The sequence below is a fragment of the Sminthopsis crassicaudata genome, chromosome 3 (genome assembly GCF_048593235.1).
Source record: "Sminthopsis crassicaudata isolate SCR6 chromosome 3, ASM4859323v1, whole genome shotgun sequence".
NCBI lineage: Eukaryota > Metazoa > Chordata > Mammalia > Dasyuromorphia > Dasyuridae > Sminthopsis > Sminthopsis crassicaudata.
The window spans coordinates 578,127,471-578,154,980 of record NC_133619.1 but is presented as its reverse complement, the minus strand read 5'-3'; the positions used below and the strand labels follow the sequence as shown (position 1 = coordinate 578,154,980).

Sequence of the window (27,510 nt, the reverse complement as noted above, 5' to 3'; positions counted from 1 at the left end):
CTATGAAGAAAGGTATTGAGTTCAGTTTTAGACATGTCAAGCTTAACATGTTTCTGAGGCATCTAGTCTATGTCCAATGCAGGGTGCACACAGGTATGTTATATCTCCCTCAAGACTTTTGCCTTCTCCCACCTCCTTTGCCTTCTCCTGGACTTACCTGCTTTCCTCAACCACCAAGAAGAAGATCCCTAGCAGGAAAAGACAGGAAAATAAGATCTCTCCTTTTCCATAACTAATCTCTGCTCTTTTATTGTTTTCCTAGCTCTCCTCCTGAAGTCTGTAGAAAATAGTGGTTCTGTGCAGGTTAGCATGTGAGGCGATAACCTTAGTTATTATGCTTCGTTTATATTATACCTCTGATTATTAAAAAGCTGATTTTTCCCCCTTTTTTGTTTTTTTCAGGAAGCAGCATGCACAATATACCAGATGGTTAATAAATGGTTGATGAATTTAATTCTACAGTGTTTGACAGTTTCAATTTCAGGAGTGGGGCAAATGCTAGATTCTTTCTCCCTCCAAAACAAACATGGTTAAACTATCTGAAGCAATTAGTATTGCCCAATTAGATAAAATGACCTGCTGGAATTCACCATTTACCCAGATACAACTCTCAAGATAATAAGACAAGAATACATGCATTGCTTCATCTAGTGAGGAAATCTTCCAGAATAGCGCTGGAAATAGTTAAGAGAAGTCCAAACTGTCAGCATTTATAAACATAAACTGCCTAGAATATTATTGTCTATAAACATTCAGTTCTGCACCATTTATTTACACAGGCATTAGCTAAAATGTCCTTTTAAAATTCTTCCTAATTGGAAGTATCTGTCAGAGTAGAGAGAACAAGATTTAACTTCTTAAACAGTCTCTAACAATGAGATTAGGATCTCTGTAAAGGGACAAATTAATTCCAAACATATAAAATAATCTAAGCGCACCCCTACTTCTTCTTGCTTCCAACTGATATCTTTTTCCATTCATTCATTCATTCACCCCTCTTAGCATATAAGAACTTTTTCAATTGCTCATTCATGCATTTACTTATTCATCTCTCCTTCAGTTATTATTAAGGGATTACTTCTGGCTCTGCTCTGCCACCACTTTCTGTCTCGCTGGGCAACATGGAGAAAAGACTAGAACACGTGGCCAAAGAAACGAGGAGGAAGTATCTCCGGGTCACGGTGTCCAGAAGACTGGGAAGGCAGGAAGGGCTGGACAGCAGAGGAGGGGTATATATCACCTCACTGACGGTGAAACGCCGATGTCTGGGCAGATGGAGTCCAGACTCGGACAGGGCAGTCTACACCAAGGAAGAGTGAGGCAGAATGGTTGGGTGCAAAGAGCACCAATCTGGAGGCAGAGAACCTGGATTCAAATCCTGGGTCTGATAGTAAATTATGCTGAGTCTACTTTCCTCTTTAAGCCTCAATTTCCCCATCTGTAAAAGAAGGGGTTGGGCTCGATGAGCTCCAAAGTTCCTTTCAGCTCTAACTCTCCGGCCTAGGACGAGGACTAAAGGACGGGGATACCAGCCTGTCCGAAAGGCTGAAGAAGGGTCTCGGTCAGTGACACAAGGCGGGGCTGCCAGGGCCTGGAGCCCAGGAAGGAAATGGTTCCCGGGGAAGTCGGGCCCGCCAGGTCGGGGTCCCGGATCCCTCCCCCTCCTCACCAGGATCAGCGCCGCGGCCACCAACGCCACGACGAGCACCGCCAGCTGCTCCAGGAAGGGCCCCATCCTCCATCCCCTAGGACTGAAGACTTCGCTCGATTTGGCCCTATCCCGCTCCTACACCTATGCGGAAACGCAGACCACTCGACCGCTACGGCTGCGGCCGCGCCCCGCCTCCCGCGTCGGGAGGGACGCCTATCCCCAGCCGGATCAGGCCAGCTTCTACAGCGCCGCCTGCCGGCAACGCGTACCAACGAGTCTCGCTTTGACAGGCTCCCATCGCGCATGTGCATTTTGCTCCGCCCCTCGCAAGCGTTTCCAGCCCCAGGCGTATTCTTTGTAATATTCGCCTTAACTGGATATTCTTTCTGTTCTTTGGACAGTCTGTTCTTAATAGTATGAATTCTTTGGGGGCAAGGGGATTGTCTCCTTTTCCCATCAGACCAGTCTCCAGGAATCCAGTACTGGATCCCTGGTTATACCTCTCTCATTCCCAGGAACGACCTCTCCTAGAGATGACTATTTTGATCTGTCTCCTAAGAAGTTGAATAAATTAAGTGGCGCTTTTATTTGGTGTATAATAGGCTCCCTGTAAAAATAAGTAAACCAAAAACGTGCCAGAGTTCGCAGTCACTTAGCAGAATGCGCAGTTTGGTGGTGGCAAAAACTAAACCCTCTCCCGCGCCCGCGCGCGACACACGCCGGCCTGAGCGAAGAAAACCTCCCCATTCTTCTCCAGTGGAAGAAAAGGACAGGGAGGCGGACGCATACCGTGACTTGATCAAACGCACTACACTGGCCGTCACTCAAGTCCTCCCTCTTGTCCAGCTCGTAAACTTTCTACACATCACCCGTTTAAAAGCTTCTGAAGAGGCCAGCATCTGGAAGAGACTACCTTAGCCTGATTTCCCGAGTCCGTGTACTTTACTTCCCCAAATGGAGATTCGCTAAAGTTCAAAACCAAAGAAAACCAGAGAGATGTCGTTTCATTCAGTGCCAGACCACCAGGCTAGCAGCGGGTCCTGGCCGCTTTTCCCAGTCGTGTCTGTCCCAAGGCAGGCTAAGCTGCCGCACTCCGTGTCGAAAGTGCGGAGGCGGAGCGGATGCCGAGGAGGAGCGCGGCTGGCGGACGCCGTAAAGCACGTGGGAAACGTGGAACATGGCGGCTGGATTCAAGTGAGTCTCCCCGGGGTACTCCATCTGGAGGGGCGGCAGGGGCTGTGGGAAGAGGCCAGCACCTGGGGCTTCTGGAGCAGCGGCGGCAGAGGAAGAACCGAATCCCGCGGCCTGCCCGCGTGGACCATCCCCGGACTTCTGTGCCCCGGGATTCCCTATGTCTGTGCCTACCTAATGCTCCGCTTCTCCTTCCCGGAGCGGGGTGTTAAGGGGGAGGGAATCGGCCTTCGGGGCTATCTGCTGTGCAGGTGATTCTTGCTCTCTGCGCCTCTGGCTAAAAAGAGTCGAGCAAAGCTCCCCAAGCACCCTGGGTCGGGGCGCGCAGTGTCGGAGCCAGGGAAGCTCCTGAGCCTCTCTGTCCATTTGGGTCTTTCGCGCTTCCATCCCGGGAGCTCCGCACTTGTTGCTGCAGTTGCTAGTAAGTAATGATCATCTGGTCTAAGGTGTGCGGTGCATGTAGTATAAACAAAGATGTGACTGCTGCTTCTACCACAGCTAAAAAAGTCCAGCCCTAAACATAGCAGTTGGCCAAATCAGTAAATGTTTAAAGACGTGAAGCTAGGGCTCCTCCAGAAGAGGGACAGTAGAGCTGAAGCTGCACAGGGACTCTCTAAAAACTAGCAGGATTTTGTGATGTTAAGGAGATTTAATAAATCGATTGTTTAGTGATCTACAGATTAACAGCCAACTCTTGTTAATAACAACGGAATGAATAAACTTAATTAGGTAACTTGAAGTATGTTTGCTGTAGAATTCTTGTGAATCAAAATAAAATTTATTTTTAATCATTTATTTCAGAACGGTGGAACCATTGGAGTATTATAGGAGATTTTTGGTAAGTAAAGGCCACTGTGTATATTTAGAATTGGAGAACTTTTTAAATTCCCTCATTTTTCAGATGTGGAAACTGAAGCCTAGGGAGGTTAAATAACTCGTCAAGGGCCCATGGAGTTGATGGTAGAGCCAGGAATTAAACCCAAACTTGTTGTATGCTTTGCATTTTTATCATTGTTTAGTTTAAATTAGATTTCAGCCAAACCTTTCTACAACTCACACATGATATAGAGAAGAATGAATGGTTATATTTGTAGGATTTTTAAGGCAAATATATGTGAATCATGTTTGTTTATTTAGAAAGAGAACTGCCGTCCAGATGGAAGAGAGCTTGGGGAGTTCAGGACCACTACTATCAATATAGGTAAGAGTACTCTGTGTCCTTAAAAAAAAAAAAAAGAAAAGAAAGTAAATGCTCTAATACAAAACTAATTTTATATGTAGTGCTTGTTGGATAGTGGTGATAAATTCTGGAGAGTTTTAGAAAAAAAATTTTTTTAAACAAACATATTTTGTTCCCATTTACCCATCATAAATTGTTTACTCAGGCATAAGTATGAGTCAATTGTGAAAAGGCTAGAATGGAGTAAGAAGTGGTATTGGAAACATGGTCTCTTATAATAAACCAAATCTTATTTTAACAAATATAGCCACAATAAAAATTTCTATATGGAATACTGTTAAGCCCCATTTTGTTTCTAGAATGTACAGCAATCAAATCCAGTAAAGCAAAAGATTCAAAATGTTTTGTAATGAAATCCTAGACTTTGTAAGTGACAGTGACTTGTTTTTAAATACAAGTCATACTGTTCAAAAACAGGTGGCTCTCTGTTGCCTCTGGTATAAAAGCAAACTCTTCAGCCTGGCACTTTTAAGCCCTTCCCTGTCTGGCTCATACTTACCATCCCAGTCTTATTTCATATTAATTTACCTTCATACAACTTCGTATTCCAGCCAAACTGGCCTACCAGCTACCTGTTCTTTAGTCTCTGCATTCCAGCTGTGGTTTTTTACATGTTGATTCTCATGTTTGGAATGCATTCCCTCCTTATCTTAGCTCTTCTTAGATGAGACCTTCTAATGCCATCATTTCTGATACTCCCACTTCTACTCAAATTTGCCTCATATTGTACTTATCAGTATACTAGTCATATCTCCTTCAAAGAACATAGATTCCTTAAGGACAGGAATTGTTTGGGTTTTGTCTTTATATTCCAGCACCTGGCACAGTATGAATGTTTGTTGAATTGAACTATACTTTAGATAGTATTAGATTATTTTCTGTTCATTGACTAATGAGGCAAACTAAAAGAAAAATTCAATGATTTAACCAGAACCTCCAAATACATATGAAACCATAATGGGTTTGGTTTTTTTTTTTTTTTTTTTTAAACCAAGTGGACAGAAATGTTAAACCTGGTAATAATTACTGGTAAGATGACTTTTGAAATTTTTTTTCTAATAAATTTTTTAATCTGTTAAATATCAGGTTCAATTACCACTGCAGATGGTTCTGCTTTAGTGAAGTTGGGAAATACAACAGTAATTTGTGGAGTTAAAGCGGTAGGTCTCTTTTTCATTTAATCATCTAAAAGAGTTACCAAATTAGTTTCATTGGTCATTTTTTTTTTTTTACCAGACCTTTGATTTCATCAGTGTAGGGAGCTCCTGGTGAGGAAACTCTCTCTACTAGTACAGATGGAGTCTTGGAGACTTACCTGGGACACTGACAGGTTAAGTAACTTGGCCAGAAGGACGTAGCCAGGATGTGGCAGATGCTGGACTTAAACCCAGGTTTTTCCTTACTACCAGGGAAGCTCGCCATGATGCTTCTCGTTTCTCTTATTAGATGGTAATGAATATCTGTAACACTGCAGTTGATTGGAAAATTAGGTAGCATTTTTTATAAAGTTTTTGTTTTTATTTCCAATGAGCAATTTAGGGATTAAATTGATTATAACAAAAACCAAAGAAACAAAGTTCAGTAACGACATGCTAATTATGACATAACTATTTGGATGTATCAGAATTGGAATTCATTTTTAATTTTTCACATTTTAAAAATTTGAGTAATTAAGATTCTGAGGGTAAGCCTATATTGGTAATATGAATTTGTAGTTAAAAGTTTTATTTTCAGGCATTTACTTTGTTTGGAACATAATGGAAAACCTAAAGTATTCAAAAGAAAGTAGTTTATGTGGTAGTGTGTTTATAGACCTGCAATATCAATTTTTCTTTTATTATTTTCTTTTAGTAAAAAAGGGAATTTTTTTGTTTTGTTTTGTTTTCTTTATAGGAGTTTGCAGCACCTCCAGTAGATTCACTCAATAAAGGTTATATTGGTAAGTTAAATATGTTTTTAAAAATATTAATTAGATATATCTCTTTGTTTTAGAGTTAACAGGTTAAAATATGTAAAGGAATAAAGAAAATATTTTAATATATTTAAAAATTATATGCATATCCTTCAAATATTAAAAAAGGATATTTCCAGAAAATGTTTTTTATTATCCAGTAGAAAAAACATTAAATTAAAAAGTAGTGGAATGAATTTAACACAACACAACAGATTTGATAGAAAACTGTCACATCCTAAAATCCTCCCCTGATGTGCTATTTTAGCAAGGGTCTAGACCCTGAATTCTTGAAGGCTATGCTAGCAGAATACAAGTTTTGGGCAGGTCCTATGAGGCAGATGAAGACATTCAGGTATGGGTGTAGAGAAAGAGCATGTTAAATTTCCAGAGAGTAGTCTAGCTAAGTGTGGAGAGATTCATCATTAGTTTGGCCACAAGATGATAGATTTTTTTTTTTTTTTGGCCATGACTCATTAAGACTTATCTAGTAAGAATTAGGAGGATTATGATTTATATCAGTAACTATACCTTGCCCATTCAAATATATTACAAAGAAATTAAATTCCATTTAGAAAGCAGATGGATAACAAAGGATCCTTTAAAAATACCAATTATTCCTATGATATATTTGTAAATTAGCTTTTATGAAGTAGATTTTCAGTTTTCAATCAGATCAAGTTTGCTTTACTTTCATGCTTTGAAGTCACTTAGTCACCATTCTGTTTGGTCTCAGGATCTCTTTACTTTCTTAAAAACTGAGCATTAGCTCCCAAAACTTTTATGTGGTTTTATCTATTAATGTTTATATTATAAATAAAAATGTATTATGAAAATATTTTTGATCTCATGGACCCCCTGAAAGAAGAGGATGGTTCTCCCTATCATATATTTTTGAGAACTCTCACATAGTAATCAACACATTAAAGTTGACTTCTACACTTAAAAATTTAAGCTTATTCGGTAATGGATCTTTGACTAACCACTAAATTCAGGTTATTTTTGTCATTACATGTTTAAGTATGGCGAGGGTAAGTAACATTGTATATCTAGTTGCACCAAAAGATTGTTGTGAAGATTGTTTCCAATAGGGACAAGTTACAGTTACTGAGATTTGCCGGAGATATTTCCTTCTTGTTACTTGTTTCCATTTGTATCTGATTCTGTGACCCCATTTGATGGCCATTCCCTTCTCCAGCTCATTTTATAGATGGGGAGCTGAGGCAAACAGAGTTGAGTGACTTGCCTACTGTCACACAGCTAGTGTATGTCTGAGGCCAAATTTAAACATGGATCTTCCTGACTTCAGGTCCAGAACTCTGTATTTATTAAATAAACTATGGGAAATCTCTACTTTTTGTAAAAGTTTCACCCCAGTATTTGAAGTCTTAGCAACTATAACTACTCTGCAATTCTTTAATTATTCACACTTGTTTGAGCTTCTCCAGCAGCAATCATGTCTTATATTTGTATGCCAAGTGTTTTCATATTCATTCTCTTCTTATTCTAGTTGGATATGTAATTACATTTCATACACAAGAATATTTTGTAATTGGAGTTATCTGTAGAATGGAATTTGATGTGTAAATAGAGGCATTTTGAGCCCCATCCAAAGCCTTTATTTCCTGAATGATCACAAATATGTTGTTATAAGGCAGGACCATGGAATGGACAAAGATAGAAATGATAAGGAAACATGCACATTTGATAAGTAGCCTCTTTAACAGAGGCTTATTGATTTATTATAGCCCTGTTCAGAATCACTGAATTGGAAAGGATCACAAAGGTCATCTTTGTGATTGAGCCCTTTACTGACCAAGAATCCCTTCTACAGCATCCCCAACAAGTGGTAAGGTCTTTAAGGGCAGGGATTGCTCTTTTCATTTTGTCTTTACTCTCCAATATCTAACTATACCTTTCTTATGCTTATTAGATTGAATTGGATGCCTTGTCTCACTGGTGATTTATATGGAGCTTGTGGACTATTAAAACCTCCTGGTCTATTTAATGTAAACTGTGTATAAGCACTTTTATCATATTATGTTATGAATTTTATTTTTTAAACTTGTATAATATCAGACTTTACCTTTTTTTCCTATTAGATTTCATCTTAATAAATGTAGCCAGCCCATGATTTTGGCCTGTTAAATCTTTTTTTTCAGATTCTGTATGTTAGCTATCCAAGCATTTGCGTCATCTGAAAATCTTGCCAATTATTCCTTTGAGACATAGGTATCAATGTTCACTAGCACAGAACTAAGGACATAATTTTGTTGCATTCTGTTAGAGCTCTCCAAGTTGATATTGCATTGATTCATTACTCTATACTCTTTGAGTTCATTCATTCATCCATCCAACTCTTGATTATGTGTAGTGTGCACATATGTATCTTGTATAAATTTTGCAGCACTTATTTTCTAAAGGTTTCTTAGGTTTTAACTTAAAATAGTTTGCTAATGTGACAGGTTGCATTTTAAATGTAAATTCTTAGCAATTTTCCCAGTATAATTCTGGGCTAAGATGGCTTTTCTTCAGATATTTAAATATATCTTTTATATCTGTCAACAATGAAATTTTTGTTATAGTTACAAAATTATGTAACAATACTTTGAATTAAATAAATGTTAAAAATCCTATATTGTTACACAAACCACTTTACATATCACTTGATCCTCAACAATATTATAAGGTAGGTACTTAATACCTATTTTACTGAGGAAAACTAAGTCTCATGACATGCCTATGATTATATAGCTAGCAGTGTTAGCAATAGTTTATCTTAATTGTGTTCAATTTCATAGCTTAGCAAAATTTTTTTCTTTTATATCCTAAAAACCCAGTGAGTTAAGATTTTTTTGGGAAGGGGTTACCCTTATTAAAAACAGAATTGAAGCAGAGATTATATGAGCATCATGGCTATGAAAGTGAATTAATAGTGGAATTATTAGATGTTTTTGTAGTTTTTATGGGCCACTATTTTGTTTTTCTCTGTTACCAGAAACATTTCTTTATGCTAATATATAATTCTCAGCTCTTCCATGTTCAGAATCAACACATTTAAAAAAGGCTAAAAGAACCCATTGTGAATTTTTAAGTTAAAGGAAATCCTTCTGCTGGAGACACTTACTTTGGAAAAGAAGCTAAAAGAACTTAGGTTACTTTTGGGAAAATTAATGCACTTGCAAGAGAATAAAAATATTTTGGAAGAGTACTTTAAATGTTAGGAAAAAAAACACCTTTTATGTAGACTAATAGGGAATATAATCTGAAATGTTTAGCTAAACTACTCTCCTAGAAAGTGTCTTAGAATTTAGATCAGTCTTCCTGTGATCACTAGGGACCTGATATAACAAGGACTGACCTTTGCGCTTGCTTTAGTATGGCTTCTAATGTTTTAATTTAATTTAATGTCTATGAACTTAGTTAATACAATGAGAATGCATTTATTCATCCCTTTGCCCCTTGCACTTTTTTCAAATTGTTTGCTAATTCCCAATCCATTCTGTCAAAGACAGACTCTTGAGAGTCTCAGATTTGTAATGGATATCAGGAGTTATTTAGTTGAATCTATATCTGAGCAGGAATATCCTGGATCACAGGGTATTTATTGTTGTGCTTACAAATGATTTTCTATTTTTAAAATGTTAAAAATTGAGTTTGCCATTTTGAAAATGTATTGAAAACAGCATTTAATAAGAAGTTTTGGTATGTGACTTTTCTTGAGTTCATAGTTGTAGAGTGGTTCCCCACTCCCCTTTTTTTTAAACAGTTCCAAATGTGGATCTTCCACCTCTGTGTTCATCAAGATTTCGTTCTGGACCTCCTGGGGAAGAGGCCCAAGTGGCTAGTCAGTTCATTGCAGATGTGATTGAAAAGTAAGACATTCCAATAATTTGAGCATCCATGGCTTTCAAGTTAATTTTTACTTGTAACTTACTCTATCTTCTCTCTTTGATCCAGTTCACAGATAATACAGAAGGAAGATTTGTGTATTTCTCATGGAAAGGTAAGAAAAAAATAAAGAAGCATAATAAGTGATTTCGGGGTTTTTTAAGTACTGTAAGTTTTTGATTTTATTTTGTTTGGAATGGAGTGGGTGTGAAATGTAAAATCACCCAAGTTATAGGTGGAATAACAATAAAGATATCCATTTTAGAAAATAAATACTATTGAAAAACATACTGCTTATTTAAATCTCTTGCTTTTAAATTGCTATAGGTACTAATTTAGAAGAAAAAAAAAACTTGAAGCATAATTCATCTCTTCTACTAGTCTTCTTCCTTTGTTTTTTTAATCTTGAATTCTTAGCTGTATCAACAGAATGTATGCTCTGCGGTCCCAGATGCACGTCAAAATATTCATGAGCAGACATTTGGCTATCAAGCAATGATGAACATTGTTTTGGTCACAAAAATTCTCTATATAATACATGGTTGTCCTTTCCATATTGATTACCTCCCTATAATCTGGAAAATCCATGTAAATTTTTTTGGCCCCATGTTCACACCAGAATTTTTTTTTTTTTTTCCTTTATGGGATGTTTACTATAACTTAATGCAAAATTTGGGGTATTTCATCCTAGACTCTGTGTTGTCTCTTGGCTTTCATCTATCGTCTGTAGCTTCTGGAAACGCCTCTCAAAATTCTCATTTGATTTCTTTTTTTTTTTAGGCTGACCCTTGATATACTGAAACTGCAATGGGGAAAATTGCCGTGTGGAAGGGATAACTAATCTTTTGTTGGGGGGGAGTGGACTGAGGCAATTGAGGTTAAATAACTTGCTCAGGATCACACAGCTAGGAAGTGTGATTGTCTGAGGCCAAATTTGAACTCAGATCTCCTGACTTTAGTGTTGGTGCTCTATCTACTGTACCACCTAGTTGCCTGGAGTAACTAATGTTAAGACAACAAAAAGAAACATACTTTTGCACTGATGGAGGGCATACTTACAACACTGAAATTATACATTCTTGAAGTACTAAGTTATTCTGTATTGGATTATGAAGTACTGGATAATGATTCTTATAGCATTTTTAAAAGTAGTTATGTAAAGCTATTTCAGATTCCTTTTATATTAAAAAATAGAACCACTTCAATCTCAAGATTCGTAACCCCAAATTGTTTTTGTTTGTAATTTGTTATTAATATCCAGCTTACTAGTGGATGTTTATTTTCTCCTTCCTTAGCTTCAAAGAAAACACACTTGACAGTATCTTTTATTGCTCCTTTTTTTTCCCACTAGCTCTTTGTCCTTTACTTGACATCTTGAAAACGTGTGCCTTATTGGAATGTTCTCCAGTGTGTTCTATCTCTGGCTCTTTACACTCAGAGATTTCCTCTGTAAATCACAAATTCATTCCTCAGATTTCAGTTACGTGACATTCATATGCATATGACTCCCAAATTTGCATCCCTGCATCCCTCTATCCAACTGAAGACATTTCCCCTAACATGTCTTGTCAGCTCTTAAAAGTCTGTGTTCAGCACATACTCTTCGCTATTACACTTGCACTTCCTGTTTTTGTCAGGGGCACTTGCATTTACCCAGTTTCCTGTATTAGAATTTTGTTACCTTTGTAAATTTGATTCAGCAAGTAGACTTTAAAGGAATTCAAATGAAAAGCTGCGTTTCTACCTTATTCTGAAGGCTGTACTAAGCCACAGAGGCTTCCTGAATTAAAGTGATAAGACTTGTGCTTTTAACTTTATTCACAAAGTGCTATGGAGAATGGATTAAAGAAAATAGGAGATTAATTAAAAGCATGTTGTGCAAGTCTGAGTAAAAGGTGATGACCAGGTATTCATAAGTGAGAAAAGAATTTGAGAGGCAAGAAATGTTATGGAGGTAGACTTGGTAACTGATTAGAGTGAAGGCAGGGATGGGCTTATGGGATAGCCAAGAGCTATAGTTTTTTGAGGTTTGCAAATCAGTATTTGAATTTGAATCAGAATTTGAATTCTGTCATGTATTTTCTCACAGGAACAATGCTACCAAATGGTAGTTAAGTTCCCCAAAACTATTTAACCATTAAGGTACTGTGCAATATGCTGATGAAGATGAACAGTAATAGATTTCTCTAGGAAAAAAATTTAGATTCTAAAACTGGGTTCATTTTGCAAGAGAGAATTTTTGAAGGTAAGTTACGCATTGGTGTTGGTAATTCTCAGTAAGGACAAATTCACAAAACTTTGATTTCAAATTCAAATTGTACATTTGTCTTAAACTTATTTATATACCTTGCTGTACTACTCTGATCACATATTCCTCATCTTCCTCTGAGCGGAGGGACAAAGACTTAGGTAGTTTATGACTTGGATGGTAAGCAGCTTCTAGACTTGATTTGAGATTCATGCTAAGACAAATTAACTTTACTATAGGCTATATCCAGTAAAAGGCTCTTTCTGTGGAAACTTTTCTTCTATTTTTTAGCTTGCATGGGTTCTATATTGTGACCTCATTTGCCTTGACTATGACGGGAACATCTTGGATGCCTGCACATTTGCTTTATTAGCAGCTTTAAAAAATGGTAAGTTGAATTTAGTAACAAAGTTTATAGACTTACCTTAGTAATAGGATTCCAACTGGTAAGTAAACTGACTGGTAATTGAATAATCAAGCATGTGTTGCTGATAAGACATCTTCAGCTACTGCAAACAAATAGTATAATTTGAAGTCACATTTAGCAATTATATTAGCAGAAACATATCTTATAAATTATTTGGGTTCTTTTTTTTATAACTGAAACTGAATCCTAACTAATAGTAATTCCACTACAAAGGCTAACATAGAATACTAGTCTTACTTATACTGTCCCTGCATTTTGGTTTTACTTGTCTTTATGTATTGCCTGTTAGGGAAAAAAAGGTATTTAGTGAACTTATTTAACTTAAAATTGTTAACTTTTAAGGAAAGGCATTACCCAGTTTTGTATAACATTTCACATTTATACATCTTTGAAGAGTAGATTGTTATTCCCAATTTTACATAAAAGGAAACACGATATTTTAATAGCTATATTCTAACTTCTGAATCCATCCGTGTATTTCAGGGGCACAGTCTCTCCTATTTGATTTGGGAGAAAATTGTCTTAACTTAGGTATGTGAAGTGGTTGGTGTCTAGGGTAACTTGACATTCTTCCTTTTCTAGTACCTTTGCTTTTCTATACTTCCTACTACTACAGCAATTTGGCTTTAGGAGTACAAGGCTCCCAATAACATTGAACTCTTGTTCCTTGGAGCTGGTCCACCTTACTAGTATAAAAGAGTAAGCTAAATGGAATTAGACAGCTGTCTATAAAGATTTAGCTAAATCTACTAAACTATCAATAACAGTCTTAATGTACTTAAGATTTTTGTGTAGAAAGTTCTATGAACATGAATTATGCATAATTTTGCATACCTTTTGAGGGATTCACATTAATATTTCTATCTCTGCCTTCATATCATATTTAATGTGACAGCAGTAATGGAGGAAAGATCCATAACCATAACCATTTTAATTTTCAGAAAAAAATCAGGTATATTTTAGGTTTTAAGAATTGTTTGGTAAAACTTGAGGTGGGAGGAAGGAAAAATTCATTTGGGGTTTGCCAGTGAGAGTACCCTACAACTCAAGATATCTTTTAGAAACTATAACAATTATTTGTCTTTTTGCAGTCCAATTGCCAGCAGTTACTATAAATGAAGAAACTGGCTTAGCTGAAGTTAATTTTAAAAAGAAAAGTCACTTGAATATTAGAACACATCCGATCGCCACATCATTTGCTATATTTGATGAGTAAGTTAATAAGGTGTTAAATTTTAAAAACATATCCCCCTTTTTCTTCTTGGTTTACATGGAGAATTTTCTTTTGGAGAAAAAAATGCTACAGTATTATTGTATTTTGTTGGTAATTTTTAATTCTTTACTAATTAGATTATTTTCCAAGTTACTCTTGACTGTTACTGGCTTAACAGGAACTGACACTTCAATCATTCCATATACTATTTCATTTTGTCTTTAAATTTTCAAATAGGTGGTGGCATAAGCATTATACCCATTTTACAGGTGAAACATTAGGCTCAGAAAGTTTAAGCATTGTTACCCAGCATCACATAGCTAATTAAACATTCCCAAATGGGGACTTAACCCAATCCTGATTTTTTACCACACAACTTCCCTGAAGATGATTAGATTCATTTCTGTCTGGTTTTATTCTTGTAATTCTGGAATTTTAAGTTTAAATTAGCTGAACCTGTTCCCTTCTGAACATGTTTATTTTGTGTATTAAAATGAGTTACAAACAATTAGTATGTCTTATCTTTTATAGCACTTTACTCATAGTTGACCCTACTGGAGAGGAAGAACATCTGGCAACTGGAACCTTAACAGTTGTAATGGATGAGGAAGGCAAGCTGTGTTGTCTACACAAACCAGGCATGTTATTTTACTTTAATTTTTAAAATAGCTTTATAAAATTAGGTGTATTAGCATTTTCTATAGGCTATGTTGGGAAAAGATTAGCTTAATCATGCGTAACACTATCTTTAAGAAAAATAAAGTTTTGTTCATCAGGATTTAGAATGAAAAATTTTTTTTTCTACTTAAGATTCTTTCCAGAACAAGACTACTTTTAACATTATTGCATGTAACTTTTTTTCTGGATACAGTATCCTAGTCTTAGGACAAATAAAACGTTTTCCTTTCCCATGTTATGTTTTCTAGGTTGTTGTATTTTGTTTTCAATCACAATCAGTAGGAAAAAATGTAAAATAACCAGTGTAGCATATGAAATTTCTTTTCAGGTGGAAGTGGACTAACTGGAGCTAAACTTCAGGACTGTATGAGTCGGGCAGTTACAAGACACAAAGAAATAAACAAACTGATGGATGAAGTAATTGAGAGTGTGAAACCAAAATAAACAGCCAGGACATATTTTTCAAAATGGATTTGTAAAAATTGTATTTGTTACAGTGCTCACAAATCTTTTATACTAAATAAACAAATATCAATACTACATTTACAAAGTCCTTTTTTTCCCCTAGAATTTCTTAGGCCACCTCCTTATACTATATACAGTATTCCTTAATGGGAAAAAAAATGCACAGTAAAGCAACTGTTTAAAAGGTTGTGACTTAAGAAAACCAACCCTAGTTTATTAGATGAACTAATTTTTAAAATTTCAGGGTTGGGTTCCCATAGTAGCTTGGTACTTCTGCCCCCACTCTAGCCTTGTAAAATACTGATACTTTAAAAAAAAACCAAAACCAACAAAACAAAAGCAAGTGAAATAAAAACCCAGAAGAACCCTTTGATTTCAATGCTCTTTTAAAAAAGAGAAACAAACAAACAAAAAAAAAAAACCCTAAATAATTTCGTGACTCAGAATTTTGGAGTGGTTGGCGTGCCTCTCTTCACTTTACTTTTTGACTGGCTGCCTGTATGTTGATGCCGATGGAGCTGAGCTGTTTGTGCTGCTGCTGCTGCTGCCATAGCCATTTGATGCTGTAAGAATCGCAACTGCTGCCAGAAGGGGAAGGAAAAAAATTCAAGTTATGTTAAATTTAGGTAGGAATGGACAGGTGCTTTTTTTTTTTTTTTTTTTTTTTGAGAGAGAATGATGGAAAACAACAAAACTTCAAAGTGAGAAAGCACCATAATAACAAAGGGGACTGTACCACATTGAGACAATGCACAGTCAAGCAGCACCAGTGGCACGGAAGCCTGCTGAGGGCCTTTTAAAGATCATGGATCAACTTTTAAATTGTTTTTATTATTTTGCCCTGTCAGTTTTACTGTAGTAACTCAGCAACTTCAGTTACCAACATGGTTTATAGTGAGAATCTGTAGCAATATAAATATTTACATCTCAAGTTTCAAGTTCCTTTTCCTTGCTATAGTGGTTATTTAAACTAAAGTAATGAAAGACACCCCAAGTTATAACCTTTAGTAGTATGAACGCTGCTATATATTTTCTGCACTATAATGTCAAAAATAGTTGGCACTTAAGCATCATCTGATTTTTAAATGATAATGGCAACTGGGAAGAATTGGTAATGTGCTGCCAGGACTCTTTGAATAATGAATTAGAAAAAGATAACTTAATTGTTTAAAATATTAAATATTCAAGCTGAATGACCAGTATGTTGAAACTCTAGATGCTAAATTTACTAGTAACTTTATTTACTGAATATTATAGTGCATAAAAGAATTAAGAGAGAACTAAACCAAAGTATTAGGGAGTACTTTGGGAGTTTAGAATTGTATTTTTTAAAAAAATGTAATCAGAGTGAAGTTGCTGGATTACTTGTATCTGTTGCTGCTGCTGTTGAAAGGCAGAGGAGAGCTGGAATCTCTGCTGAGGAAGGCTTTGCTCAGGTCTGTTCTCGGCAGAGCCAAGCTGAGACAACACTACAGAAAGGAGAAGGGGAAAGCAGGCCAGTCAAAAAGGTTTGAAGGTTATCAGAGTTAGAAAAGGGCAACACAGAAAATGGGATAATTGAAAGACTGTCAGTATGTATGATTAATCTTATAAAATCACAAACATTTCAGAATAAAGTAGTCACTGGTTAGTTGATGCATGCAATCAGGTTATAAAGCTTTTGTGGACATGCAACAAGTTTTCCTATAGGATTTTATATTCTTAAGAATTTTTTTGAGAGATAAGATGGGATAGGGGAAGAGGGGAACTCAGAGAAGTTGGGAATAAAATCTTGCTGTTTATTTTGGAAGGTATTTTTCCAGTGTCAAAAACTGCTACCCATAAAATTAAAATGTATATGTTTCTATATTCCCCAGAACCTTGAAAGAGCCTAAATAAGATAACTTAGAAACGCCAAATAAGGGTTTCAAGACAAAGACTTGTGTTGAAGTCAAAACTATTTAAACAAAATTAATCAACATACATTTTGATAAATGTACAGAATTTGAGCTGGAAAGAACCTTAATAATTAATCTGCCCTCACCTCCCCCAATTTCCAAGGTAGGTAACTCAAGGCCCAGAGAATTTAAGTAATTTTTATCCAAGGTCACATGCTTGTTAGTGACAAGAGGCATAACTAGAACCCACAATACATGATTTGCACTTCATTGCTCTTTCCACCAAAGTATTTTGTTGGTATTATCATACCTGTACTACAATTATTATTTATTTATTTCCAAGGTATTTCCTTTAATTGCTTATTTCTACATATTAAATGGTGTCTAAATTCACATATTTGTAGTTATATGGGGGAAAGAAATATGTAAAGGGATTCCTAAAATCCACTAATTTTTTAAATGTGTTCTGTGTAACAACCATTCTTCTAGCATCTGACCTATATAACGTGGACTCTCTTAGTAGTAATTTTTTTAATAATTCAAGTTGTATTCTTAATGAATTATTTCACATAAAGAGATGGAAAAGACCTTAGTGGTCCTTCTAGTCCAATCCCTATATTTTACAGATGACCAACTGAAGCAGAGTAGTTAACTGATTTGTCCAACAGACAGGATATGCAAACTGCCAGGAAAAAAGAAAAGATAAAATACAGGGAAAAAAAAAAACATTCTGAGTAAGTAAATACTGTGCACAATTACTGATAAGCATTTTAAATCAATCTTTTCTAATATCCTAATTCATTTAATAACTGTGCAGAATTTTAACTATAACATAACATACGTAACAACTACAGTTAGTAATTTGTAGAGGGCCAGGCATTCCTATTTGAAGTACAACTGAATATAATAAACTAAGAGGGGCCTCAACTGACAGATCTCAAGAGTTCACACATTTAAGACCAACTCTACTTTCTACTTTTAAGTCCCCAGTTATCATCTGCCTGGAAAGGAAAAGAAAAAAATAATTCAAAAGGTGAAATAAAAACGGCAAGTGAATTTTGGATTGAGTACTTTTAGCTTGAAAATATAGCATTAAGTTGAGCAAAGACATACCAGCTGCCTGGGACTGCATAAAGCTCCCAACTCCAGTCAGGTTAATAACAGCAGCTTGTTGGGCAGACAAAGCCTGGTCTTGACTAACTGTACCTGGTTCAGAACTCTAATCAAAAGAAAAAAAAAAAAAAATCAAAAAGAGGCAGTATTGAAGACACAGTGAAAAAACAATTTTTTCTTTTGAAAGTTAAAAGAAAAATTCTCTAAACATGATAATAACTTTTCTCCTTTAAAAAAATATTTACAATGTTAGACTAAGTTTTAGGGAAAAAAATTAGTGCAGAATATAAGTATTTAAAGCTAACAATTGGTATTGTCACTTATTAGATGAATCAACAACATAATTTTATATAATTCAATTATATGAAGTTATATGAAATTCTCACTTGATCAAGGGTTGATGATAGCATGATGCCATCTTGAATAGAATAGTGAAAGCCACTGGAGTGTCAGAAACCATTGGGGTTTGGGCAAATCTGATTTCTAACTGAGGAGATAACTTTGAGTTGGTAATAATTCTTGACCACAAGAATCACATTGCCATTATCATTGAAATTTCTGTACCTTTAAAAATAGATATTTAGCTTTTCAGCCAGGGTGGGTAAGGTTGAAAAAATATATCAAATACTGAGTCTACATCCAGATCAGGAAGTCTATGATGTATATAGTAATGCAGTGATAAAGAGGCTCAGGCTGACTTAATGATTGAGACTGAACAATGCAATTCTTGTGGGGAATTCTTTTGGGATTATTACTAGTGTGAGACAGAATACAGAATGAATACAGAAAGGAGTATCATAATATTTTCAAGGCTAACTTTTATCTCCTTTCCTTTAAAAAGCAAGGTAACATCTCCTAAGCAGAATTGCTGTATAAATCATCTCTAGTAGTCCTAATCTATATCTCTGGCCACTGGACTCATATGGCTCCAGAAGGGAACGTAAGGTTGGTAACTTTGCACAGTTCTCCCTCACTTAAATCCAATTCACTTGCATGGCACGGCATTACTTCGCTGATGTTATGGTCACTTCAAGAAGGAAGATAAACAAAGCTCTGAGTAGAGCCTGCTCCACAAACTAGAACTGGTCAACTGGGAAACTAACTTCCTCCTTCCCTTTCGCCTTATTCTTCCCTGCCTTCCATTCTCTCCCTCTGTCCACATAGGGAAAACAAACATATCCTTACCCTTTTTTTTTTTTTCTTTCTTTTGATCTCTGAACCATTTCAAATTGTCTTGGGGTTTACTGGCTAAATTTCTTTCTTAAGGACCATAGCTTAAACCAAAGTCACTCTAAGTCTCATAAACTGGTTACTCATAGTGCGAGGCTAAACCCCATTTGGGTCCTGATTAACTTAGACTGAATGTAAATAGCAATCGTTTCTGCTATGACCAGAAATCCTGAGGGTCCTCTGTTCTCAGATTTATTTATTTAGATTTTTGGGGGGGCTAGGTTAAAGAGGAGATTCTTTGCCTCAATTGCTACCTAGATTTAATCACTGAATAAGTGCAGCCTCAGTCAAACTGAGACCTATTAAATACTTTAGCTTTAAAAATTCATTCAATAAAGTATCAATATCTAAGATTTGTACAAATTTGCCTTGTGTTTTCAGGAAAATTAGTAAAAATAATCCTTGTTCTACTGAAAAATGTGGGCTAGAATAATATTAACTCTGCATAAATTCAACATTAATTTTTCCTGGTGCTTTAGAAAGTATCCTATGCTATTAGGATTGACTGTTACTTAGGTACATCAATGTACAAGTTAATGGCAACAGAATAACATTGTCCCAAAGGAAAGGCCTAAAGTGAAGAGGATCTTTCTTTGAATATAAATTTTGATGCCATGACCATGGCAGAATTATATACTTATGATATGAGAATGAGAGACTATGCTCTTCTACAGAAGTGCAGACCCTAACATACATTCAAAGGAATACTGATTATTCCTAGATATAGGTTCAAGACAATCATTGAACTGTAATTTAGTCAACCAGCATTTACAAAATGCTAAGTTCCAGGAACTGGGTTTACAAAGAAACAACATAGTCCCTGCACTCAAGGAGCTCACATGCAAATAATTATATAAACAAAAGATTTTACACACACAATATAAACAGAAAGGCAAAGGATTACAAATGGGAGGTACCAGAGAAGACTTCCTGCCAACAGTGGAATTTAAAGGTGAAAAGGGAAATAGCCATTGCAAATACATGGAGTCAGAAAATGGATTGCAGAATGGGTAGAAGAAAATAATGAAAAACTGAAGAATAGCAAGACCTGGGTTGCATGGTTTGCTACCATAAAGAGTGTAGCTATAAGTCCAGAAATGATTCAAAGGTTATGAATATTGTAGATATTTTACAAAATTCCAAATTGCATTCCACAGCTCCTTCAAAATTTACTATTTTTTTTCAATCTTTGTCAATTTGCAGAGTGAGGTGAAGCTTCAAAGTCATTTTATCATTTCTCTTATTACTAGTGATATAGAGCATTCTTTCATTGTTTTGACCCGTCACCTCTTAGGGAATAGCTACAATTTTATGTATGTTTATATATAAGGGAGACCAAACTTTTATTAGAGAAATCAAAGACCTTTTTCCACTTGATCATTTCCTAATTATCTGGAAGGCATTAACACTGCAAAAGCTTTTCATCTTCATGTGATCAAAGTTATCAATTTTATCTTTTGGAATTGCCTCTTATTTCTTGTTTGGTTAAGAATATATTTCCTTCAAATAGTAGTGAAAGCTACATAATCTGCTTCTCTTCTAACTTTTTAAAAGTATGATCTCTAACAAGTTTTATCATACCACTAAATTCCTGCTTTTAGTTACTTAATTTAAAGTTTTCAAATCATGCAAATTCTCCCAAAGGACTGAAGCAAATAAAAAAGCTTCAAGGAAAAACTTATTTTAAAAGGATTAGCGTATTCAAGATAGAATAAAGTAAAAAACATTGAATTCAATGTTGCATTTGCAGGGTACTGAGGAACTACTAAATGATAGAAATAGCTTTACACTTTGCAAAGTGCTGTAATTTTTATTATCTCATTTACAGCACTTTGCAAAATGTTGCATTAATCTAATAGCCCTGTCAAATTCTTTACACTTTATATTTTAATAACATGCCAATAATCTTTTGAGCACATATATGTGGAAAATGTACTTAGCAATGTAGTTTCAGAAGGATTTGGCATTGACTAAGAAATGAAAGTGAGAAAATGCCATTCCCCAATAGATAAATGTTCAAAGAATAAGAAAAGGCAATTTTCAAAGAAAAAATTTAAACTATCAGTAATCAAATGAAAAAATTAACTTTCAGGTTCAACTGACTGGCAGATAACAAAAGAGGAAAATGACAAGTTATTGACAATAGAAAGTTTACAAGTACATTGTTGGTAGAACTGTGAATTGATTGGGTCATTCTGAGATTGGCACTCTGCCCCACAAGTTAGTGTGCATACCTTTTGATCCATCTATACCACTTGTAGACATCTCTGAAACAGATGAATAAAAAGGACCTATGTGTATAAAAAATGTTCATAGCAGTTCTATAAATTATTTAGGAGCCAAAAATTCAAACTAAGGAGGTATCTTCCTATTAGAGAATGAATAAAAAATTGTACGTGAATGAAATGGATTATTACTGTGTCATAAGAAATGATAAAAGGGGAAACTGGAGAAACCATTATGAACAGAAACACAGTGAAGCGGGCAAATGCCAGAGAACAATTTATACAACAATAACATAACATAAAAAACAAATTTATTTTTAGAGCTCTGACTAATGTAAGAATAAACCACAAGTCCAGAAGACTTAAGATTTAACAAGCTATATCATCTCTTGTCATTGAGGTGATGAACTTAAAATGCAGAGATAAACATGTTTTTAGGCACAGCTAATGTAGGAATAATGCATGTTTTATGATGAGCATTTTAAAAAATAATTTGTTTTAGTTCAATGGGGGAGAAGATTGTAGGGGAAAACAGTGAGAGGAATAGATAATAAATGAATGTAAAGGTAAATTATTAAAAAAAATCAAATTGAAAAACCAACTCATGTCACACTGTGACTATATAAATCATTATAATTTAATCTAGACATGATCATTGTTATAAATTCAATAAATCTTAGTCATATACAAGAACAAAGAGGACATATACCTGTTCTCCTGGCCGCTGTGGACTAGAAGTTGTAGGGGGCTGAGACTGTTGCTGTGGAGAAAAGGGAGAGAGCTGCTGTTGCTGTTGCTGTTGCTGTTGCTGCTGCTGCTGCTGCTGCTGGAGTGGATTGAAAATGAGTGAACCACCTGGAATCTGTTAAGAAATTTAAAAAATTGTTAATTGGCTAAGTTCACTGTTTTTATAAAATGTTAAAAGAGAATTTTTGATATCTGGATTGTTTTGATCTTAGGTTTAGAATTATAAGAGGCCTCAGAAGGCACTTAGTTATAATCCCTAATTTCTTAGATGAGAAAACCAAAACAATGGGAGGTTAAATGATATGTTCAAAGCCATGGAGGTACTGAAAAATCTCAAAAAATGCTCTAACTCCAGTCAGTGCTCAATCCACTGGATCAAAATATGAACAAAACATACTTGATAACCTGTCATTATAGGTTTTTTAAAAATGAAAAATCGTTTATTTTATCACTTATTATTGTTAAGCACTGGGGTACAATAAGAAAAAGAGTGTGATTCTCAAGGAATCACAATGGCCATAAAACAAGATGTAAGCAAGCACTTAGGACAAAACTATAGTGACAAGGCATCAATGGAAAATCAATATCTCATGGATAGCTCACAACCATTAGGAAGGAGGAAAAGATCTATAAAGGAGAGGGAATTCTGGATTCTTGATGGCTGGATCATTGTCCAGAATTGTGCAGTAATTTTGAAGATTTGATACAATTAAAAGGAAAATGTGAATGTTCTTTTTTGATACAATTATTAAAAGGAAAATGTAAATGTTCATTTTTACAGATGACAAATTACTAAGTACCTCAGGATAAAGTCCTTTCTTGTTTCTTGTTTCTTTTTACCTTTTAAATTCACCTTCCTTGAATCTTAAACACAATGCTATCCTAAAAACTTTCTAGTGGAAGAGCACTTGATAAAAAATAATACAAGTCTAAAAAAGAGCCATCTCCTACCAACTAATGAACTAAATTTACCAAAGAAAAACTCTGGTAGGTTCTAGAGCACAATTCTGAGACATAAATCTAAAGGCCATTTGTAAAGAATACACTCAGCTCTGGTTGCCCACACTTTGTTTTAGGAATTTTCATTGTCTGGTTTTTAAAAGAATGTCATCGTTGTTATTTCCCTATTGAAAAAATTCCCTCTACCAATACAGATTCGCCTTGGGCTACAAAGATTTAAGTAATTTGTCCAATTCAGAGAGACAGGATTTAAACATAGGCTTTCCTACCTTCCTACCTTTTAGAGGCTTTACAATATAAATCATGCAATATCTTTAGGCACTTGATAATATTAGGATCAAGGGGCAGCTGGATACTGTTCTTAAAGCCTGGAGTCAGGTGTACCTGAGTTCAAATTCAGTTTCAGATACTTGACACTTACTGGCTTTGCGACTCTGGGCAACTTAACCCTGTCTTGGTGGCCTCCTCCCCTCCCCCAAATTAGGATCATAAAGATACCTATCCAAATATGGGGACAAAAAAATTACAATTTTTTTTTTCCAACTATAACTGGGAATATTACCTAACCCGTTAAAAGATTAGAATTTTAAAATATGCAAACACTTTTGACATCCTTGGTATTTGCCTGCACCTACATAAATGATTCCTATGATGGTTCATATACAGATTTTTCATTCTGTAAGCCCTTTGGCAGTAGGAAGGAACAAGTACTAAATTTGTGAGTTCATTTGTATAGGAAAGTCCGAAATAAAGAAACCTCTTTTACCCATGCATGGTGGCACCATCTCTGGAATTAAAAGTTTCTTAGTTGAAGAAAATAAATGGCTTGCCCAGGATCATACAACCAGCATGACAGGGATCTTCCTGATTTAAACAATGGCTATCTATGACATTCTGTCTCAGCTGTTTGGCTCATGCATTGGGTAGAACAGAAGCGGATGTTTAGATTAGAAAAAGCAAGCAAATATGGAAAAAGCACTGGATTTGGTGAAGACTTTTAAGTCACAACCTTCTGCCTTAGGTGAATCATTCCAAGCCTGTTTTCTAAGAGCAATAATAATGAAGACCAAATATGTTAACATATGTAAAATATCTAGTAACTCTAAGTATTATGTAGATGTGAAATGTTTCTAGTATCACCACCTTTCAACCAAACCAAACCAAACAAAAACAAACAAAAAAAGGCTAAGGAATAAATATGAGTTGACAGATTAAGTTTAGGCTTAAATTTCCCTGACTGGTTCTCCACTTTGAATTTTGCTTTACCAAATAAGCTCCAAATCTGAGCTCACTTGGAATTAAGGGAGTTATGTAAAATGCAAAAAAAAATTTCTGTTACAGACCTTCTTAGATGAGTACAGGTATGGAGACAAATACCTCTACTATTTCTCAAGCAATTTTTCTCTTCTTTGATCCTAACTCATTGGCTATTAAACCTTTCACATACAACTCAAATGATTTTAAATAGCTATCTGGCAATCAAAAGTATGCTCCTTTGCTATTTCTTAGGCAGTTTCTTCCTTCTATTAAACTTTATTCAATCTATCAATAAACCCTTTTTTCCCCTGTCAGGGTTGATATCCTTTTGAATCATACATGCACAAGGTCATTTTCCTCTTAATGTGTTATCCAAGGTTGGAGTGGGAGGAAATTAGGAGGAGGTAAAAGTGGGAGGAAATTAGGAGGAGGTAAAGTAAATTCTACTTTTTTTTTTTTTTTTTTTTTTTTTTTTTTTTTATATGATGGTTTACTTTATTTTTTTTTTTTTTTTTTTTTTTTTTAATTTTTTATTTTATTTTATAATTATAACATTTTTTGACAGTACATATGCATGGGTAATTTTTTACAACATTATCCCTTGCACTTACTTCTATTCAGATTTTTTCCCTTCCTCCCCCAACCCCCTCCCCCTGATGGCAAGCAGTCTTATATATGTTAAATATATTACAGTATAATTTAGATACAATATATGTGTGTAGAACCGAATTTTTTGTTGCACAGGAAGAATTGGATTCAGAAGGTAAAAATAACAGTTTACATTCATTTCCCAGTCCTTTTCTGGATGTAGCTGGTTCTGTCCATCATTAATCAATTGGAATTGGATTAGCTCTTCTCTATGTTGAAGAAATCCACTTCCATCAGCATACATCCTCGTACAGTATCATTGTTGAAGTGTATAATGATCTTCTGGTTCTGCTCGTTTCACTCAGCATCAGTTGATGTAAGTCTCTCCAAGCCTCTCTGTATTCCTCCTGCTGGTCATTTCTTATAGAACAGTAATATTCCATAACATTCATATACCATAGTTTACCCAACCATTCTCCAATTGATGGACATCCATTCATCTTCCAGCTTCTAGCCACTATGAAAAGGGCTGCCACAAACATTTTGGCACATACAGGACCCTTTCCCTTCTCTAGTAGTTCCTTGGGGTATAAGCCCAGTAGTAGTATGGCTGGGTCAAAGGGTATGCACATTTTGATAACTTTTTGGGCATAATTCCAGATTGCTCTCCAGAATGGTTGGATTCTTTCACAACTCCACCAACAATGCATCAGTGTCCCAGTTTTCCCACAGCCCCTCCAACATTCATCGTTATTTGTTCCTGTCATTTTAGCCAATCTGACAGGTGTGTAATGATACCTCAGAGTTGTCTTAATTTGCATTTCTCTGATCAATAGTGATTTGGAACACTCTTTCATATGAGTGGAAATAGTTTTAATTTCATCATCTGAAAATTGTCTGTTCATATCCTTTGACCATTTATCAATTGGAGAATGGCTTGATTTCTTATAAATTAAAGTCAATTCTCTGTATATTTTGGAGATGAGGCCTTTATCAGAACCTTTAACTGTAAAAATTTTTTCCCAATTTGTTACTTCCCTTCTAATCTTGTTTGCATTAGTTTTGTTTGTGCAGAAACTTTTTAATTTGGTGTAATCAAAATGTTCTATTTTGTGATCAATAATGGTCTCTAGTTCTCCCTTGGACACAAACTCCTTCCTCCTCCACAAGTCTGAGAGGTAAACCATCCCATGTTCCTCCAATTTATTTATGATTTCGTTCTTTATGCCTAAATCTTGGACCCATTTTGATCTAATCTTAGTATGTGGTGTTAAATGTGGGTCCATGCCTAGTTTCTGCCATACTAATTTCCAGTTTTCCCAGCAGTTTTTGTCAAATAATGAATTCTTATCCCAAAATTGGGGATCTTTGGGTTTGTCAAAGATTAGATTGCTATTTTTATTCACTATCTTGTCCTGTGAACCTAACCTATGCCACTGATCAACTAGTCTATTTCTTAGCCAATACCAAATGGTTTTGGTGACTGTTGCTTTATAATATAGCTTTAAATCAGGTACACTTAGACCACCTTCCTCTGACTTTTTTTTCATTAGTTCCCTTGCAATTCTCGACCTTTTATTCTTCCATATGAATTTTGTTGTTATTTTTTCTAGGTCATTAAAATAGTTTCTTGGGAGTCTGATTGGTATAGCACTAAATAAATAGATTAGTTTGGGGAGTATTGTCATCTTTATTATATTCGCTCGGCCTATCCAAGAACATTGAATGTCTTTCCAATTATTTAAATCTGACTTTATTTTTGTGGCAAGTGTTTTGTAATTTTGCTCATATAATTCCTGACTCTCCTTTGGTAGATATATTCCCAAATATTTGATACTATCGACTGTTATTTTGAATGGAATTTCTCTTTGTATCTCTTGCTGTTGGATTGTGTTGGTAATGTATAAAAATCCTGAGGATTTATGTGGATTTATTTTGTATCCTGCGACTTTGCTAAAATTCTGAATTATTTCTAATAGCTTTTTAGCAGAGTCTTTGGGGTTCTCTAAGTATACCATCATGTCATCTGCGAAAAGTGACAATTTGATTTCTTCATTTCCTACTCTAATTCCTTGGATCTCTTTCTCGGCTCTTATTGCCAAGGCTAGAGTTTCTAGTACTATATTGAATAGTAATGGTGATAGTGGGCAACCTTGTTTCACTCCTGATCTTACAGGGAAAGGTTCTAGTTTATCACCATTACATATGATGTTTACTGAAGGTTTTAAATATATGCTCCTTATTATTTTAAGGAATAGTCCATTTATTCCTATACTCTCAAGCGTTTTTAGTAGGAATGGATGTTGGATTTTATCAAATGCCTTTTCTGCATCTATTGAGATGATCATATGGTTTTTATTAATTTGATTATTAATATGGTCAATTATACTAATAGTTTTCCTAATATTAAACCATCCCTGCATTCCTGGTATAAATCCCACTTGGTCATAGTGTATTATCCTGGGGATGATTTTCTGAAGTCTATTTGCTAATATCTTATTTAAGATTTTAGCATCAATATTCATTAAGGAAATTGGTCTATAGTTTTCTTTCTCAGT

The 27,510-nt window shown here is 35.2% G+C and overlaps 3 protein-coding genes and 1 long non-coding RNA gene across 18 annotated transcripts in view; 1 reads left to right on the top strand and 3 right to left on the bottom strand.

Annotated features, from left to right (window-relative positions):
• ALG5 (ALG5 dolichyl-phosphate beta-glucosyltransferase) overlaps positions 1 to 1,911 on the bottom strand; it is a 67,968-nt gene extending 66,057 nt beyond the window's left edge. The window contains exon 1 of the mRNA XM_074304885.1: positions 1,670 to 1,911. Coding sequence (XP_074160986.1) covers positions 1,670 to 1,735 — 66 coding nt within the window. The 5' untranslated portion in view covers positions 1,736 to 1,911. The remainder of the gene's footprint in view (positions 1 to 1,669) is intronic.
• Positions 1,902 to 15,030, top strand: EXOSC8 (exosome component 8). The gene is made up of 11 exons (XM_074304886.1): positions 1,902 to 2,845; positions 3,644 to 3,680; positions 3,980 to 4,043; positions 5,169 to 5,242; positions 5,976 to 6,021; positions 9,803 to 9,908; positions 9,994 to 10,039; positions 12,464 to 12,560; positions 13,691 to 13,811; positions 14,344 to 14,450; positions 14,819 to 15,030. Exons 1-11 carry the CDS (start codon positions 2,829 to 2,831, stop codon positions 14,932 to 14,934), a joined length of 831 nt encoding a protein of 276 aa, XP_074160987.1. The 5' UTR covers positions 1,902 to 2,828; the 3' UTR covers positions 14,935 to 15,030.
• On the bottom strand, positions 3,908 to 5,512 carry LOC141563585 (uncharacterized). Its single transcript, XR_012488461.1, has 2 exons — positions 5,398 to 5,512; positions 3,908 to 4,061 (listed from the first exon to the last, which is right to left on the bottom strand). It is a non-coding gene; the product is annotated as an uncharacterized LOC141563585 (long non-coding RNA).
• The window catches only part of SUPT20H (SPT20 homolog, SAGA complex component), a 48,708-nt gene continuing 36,146 nt past the window's right edge, over positions 14,949 to 27,510 (bottom strand). For 7 of the 15 annotated variants that reach the window (XM_074304868.1, XM_074304875.1, XM_074304870.1 and 4 more), the window contains exons 23-26: positions 22,110 to 22,262; positions 17,946 to 18,051; positions 16,321 to 16,424; positions 14,949 to 15,536 (exon numbers count right to left, since the gene is read on the bottom strand). In XM_074304868.1, coding sequence (XP_074160969.1) covers positions 15,396 to 15,536; positions 16,321 to 16,424; positions 17,946 to 18,051; positions 22,110 to 22,262 — 504 coding nt within the window. In that variant the 3' untranslated portion in view covers positions 14,949 to 15,395. The remainder of the gene's footprint in view (positions 15,537 to 16,320; positions 16,425 to 17,945; positions 18,052 to 22,109; positions 22,263 to 27,510) is intronic. The other 8 variants (XM_074304873.1, XM_074304881.1, XM_074304884.1 and 5 more) reach the window with 3 other exon arrangements.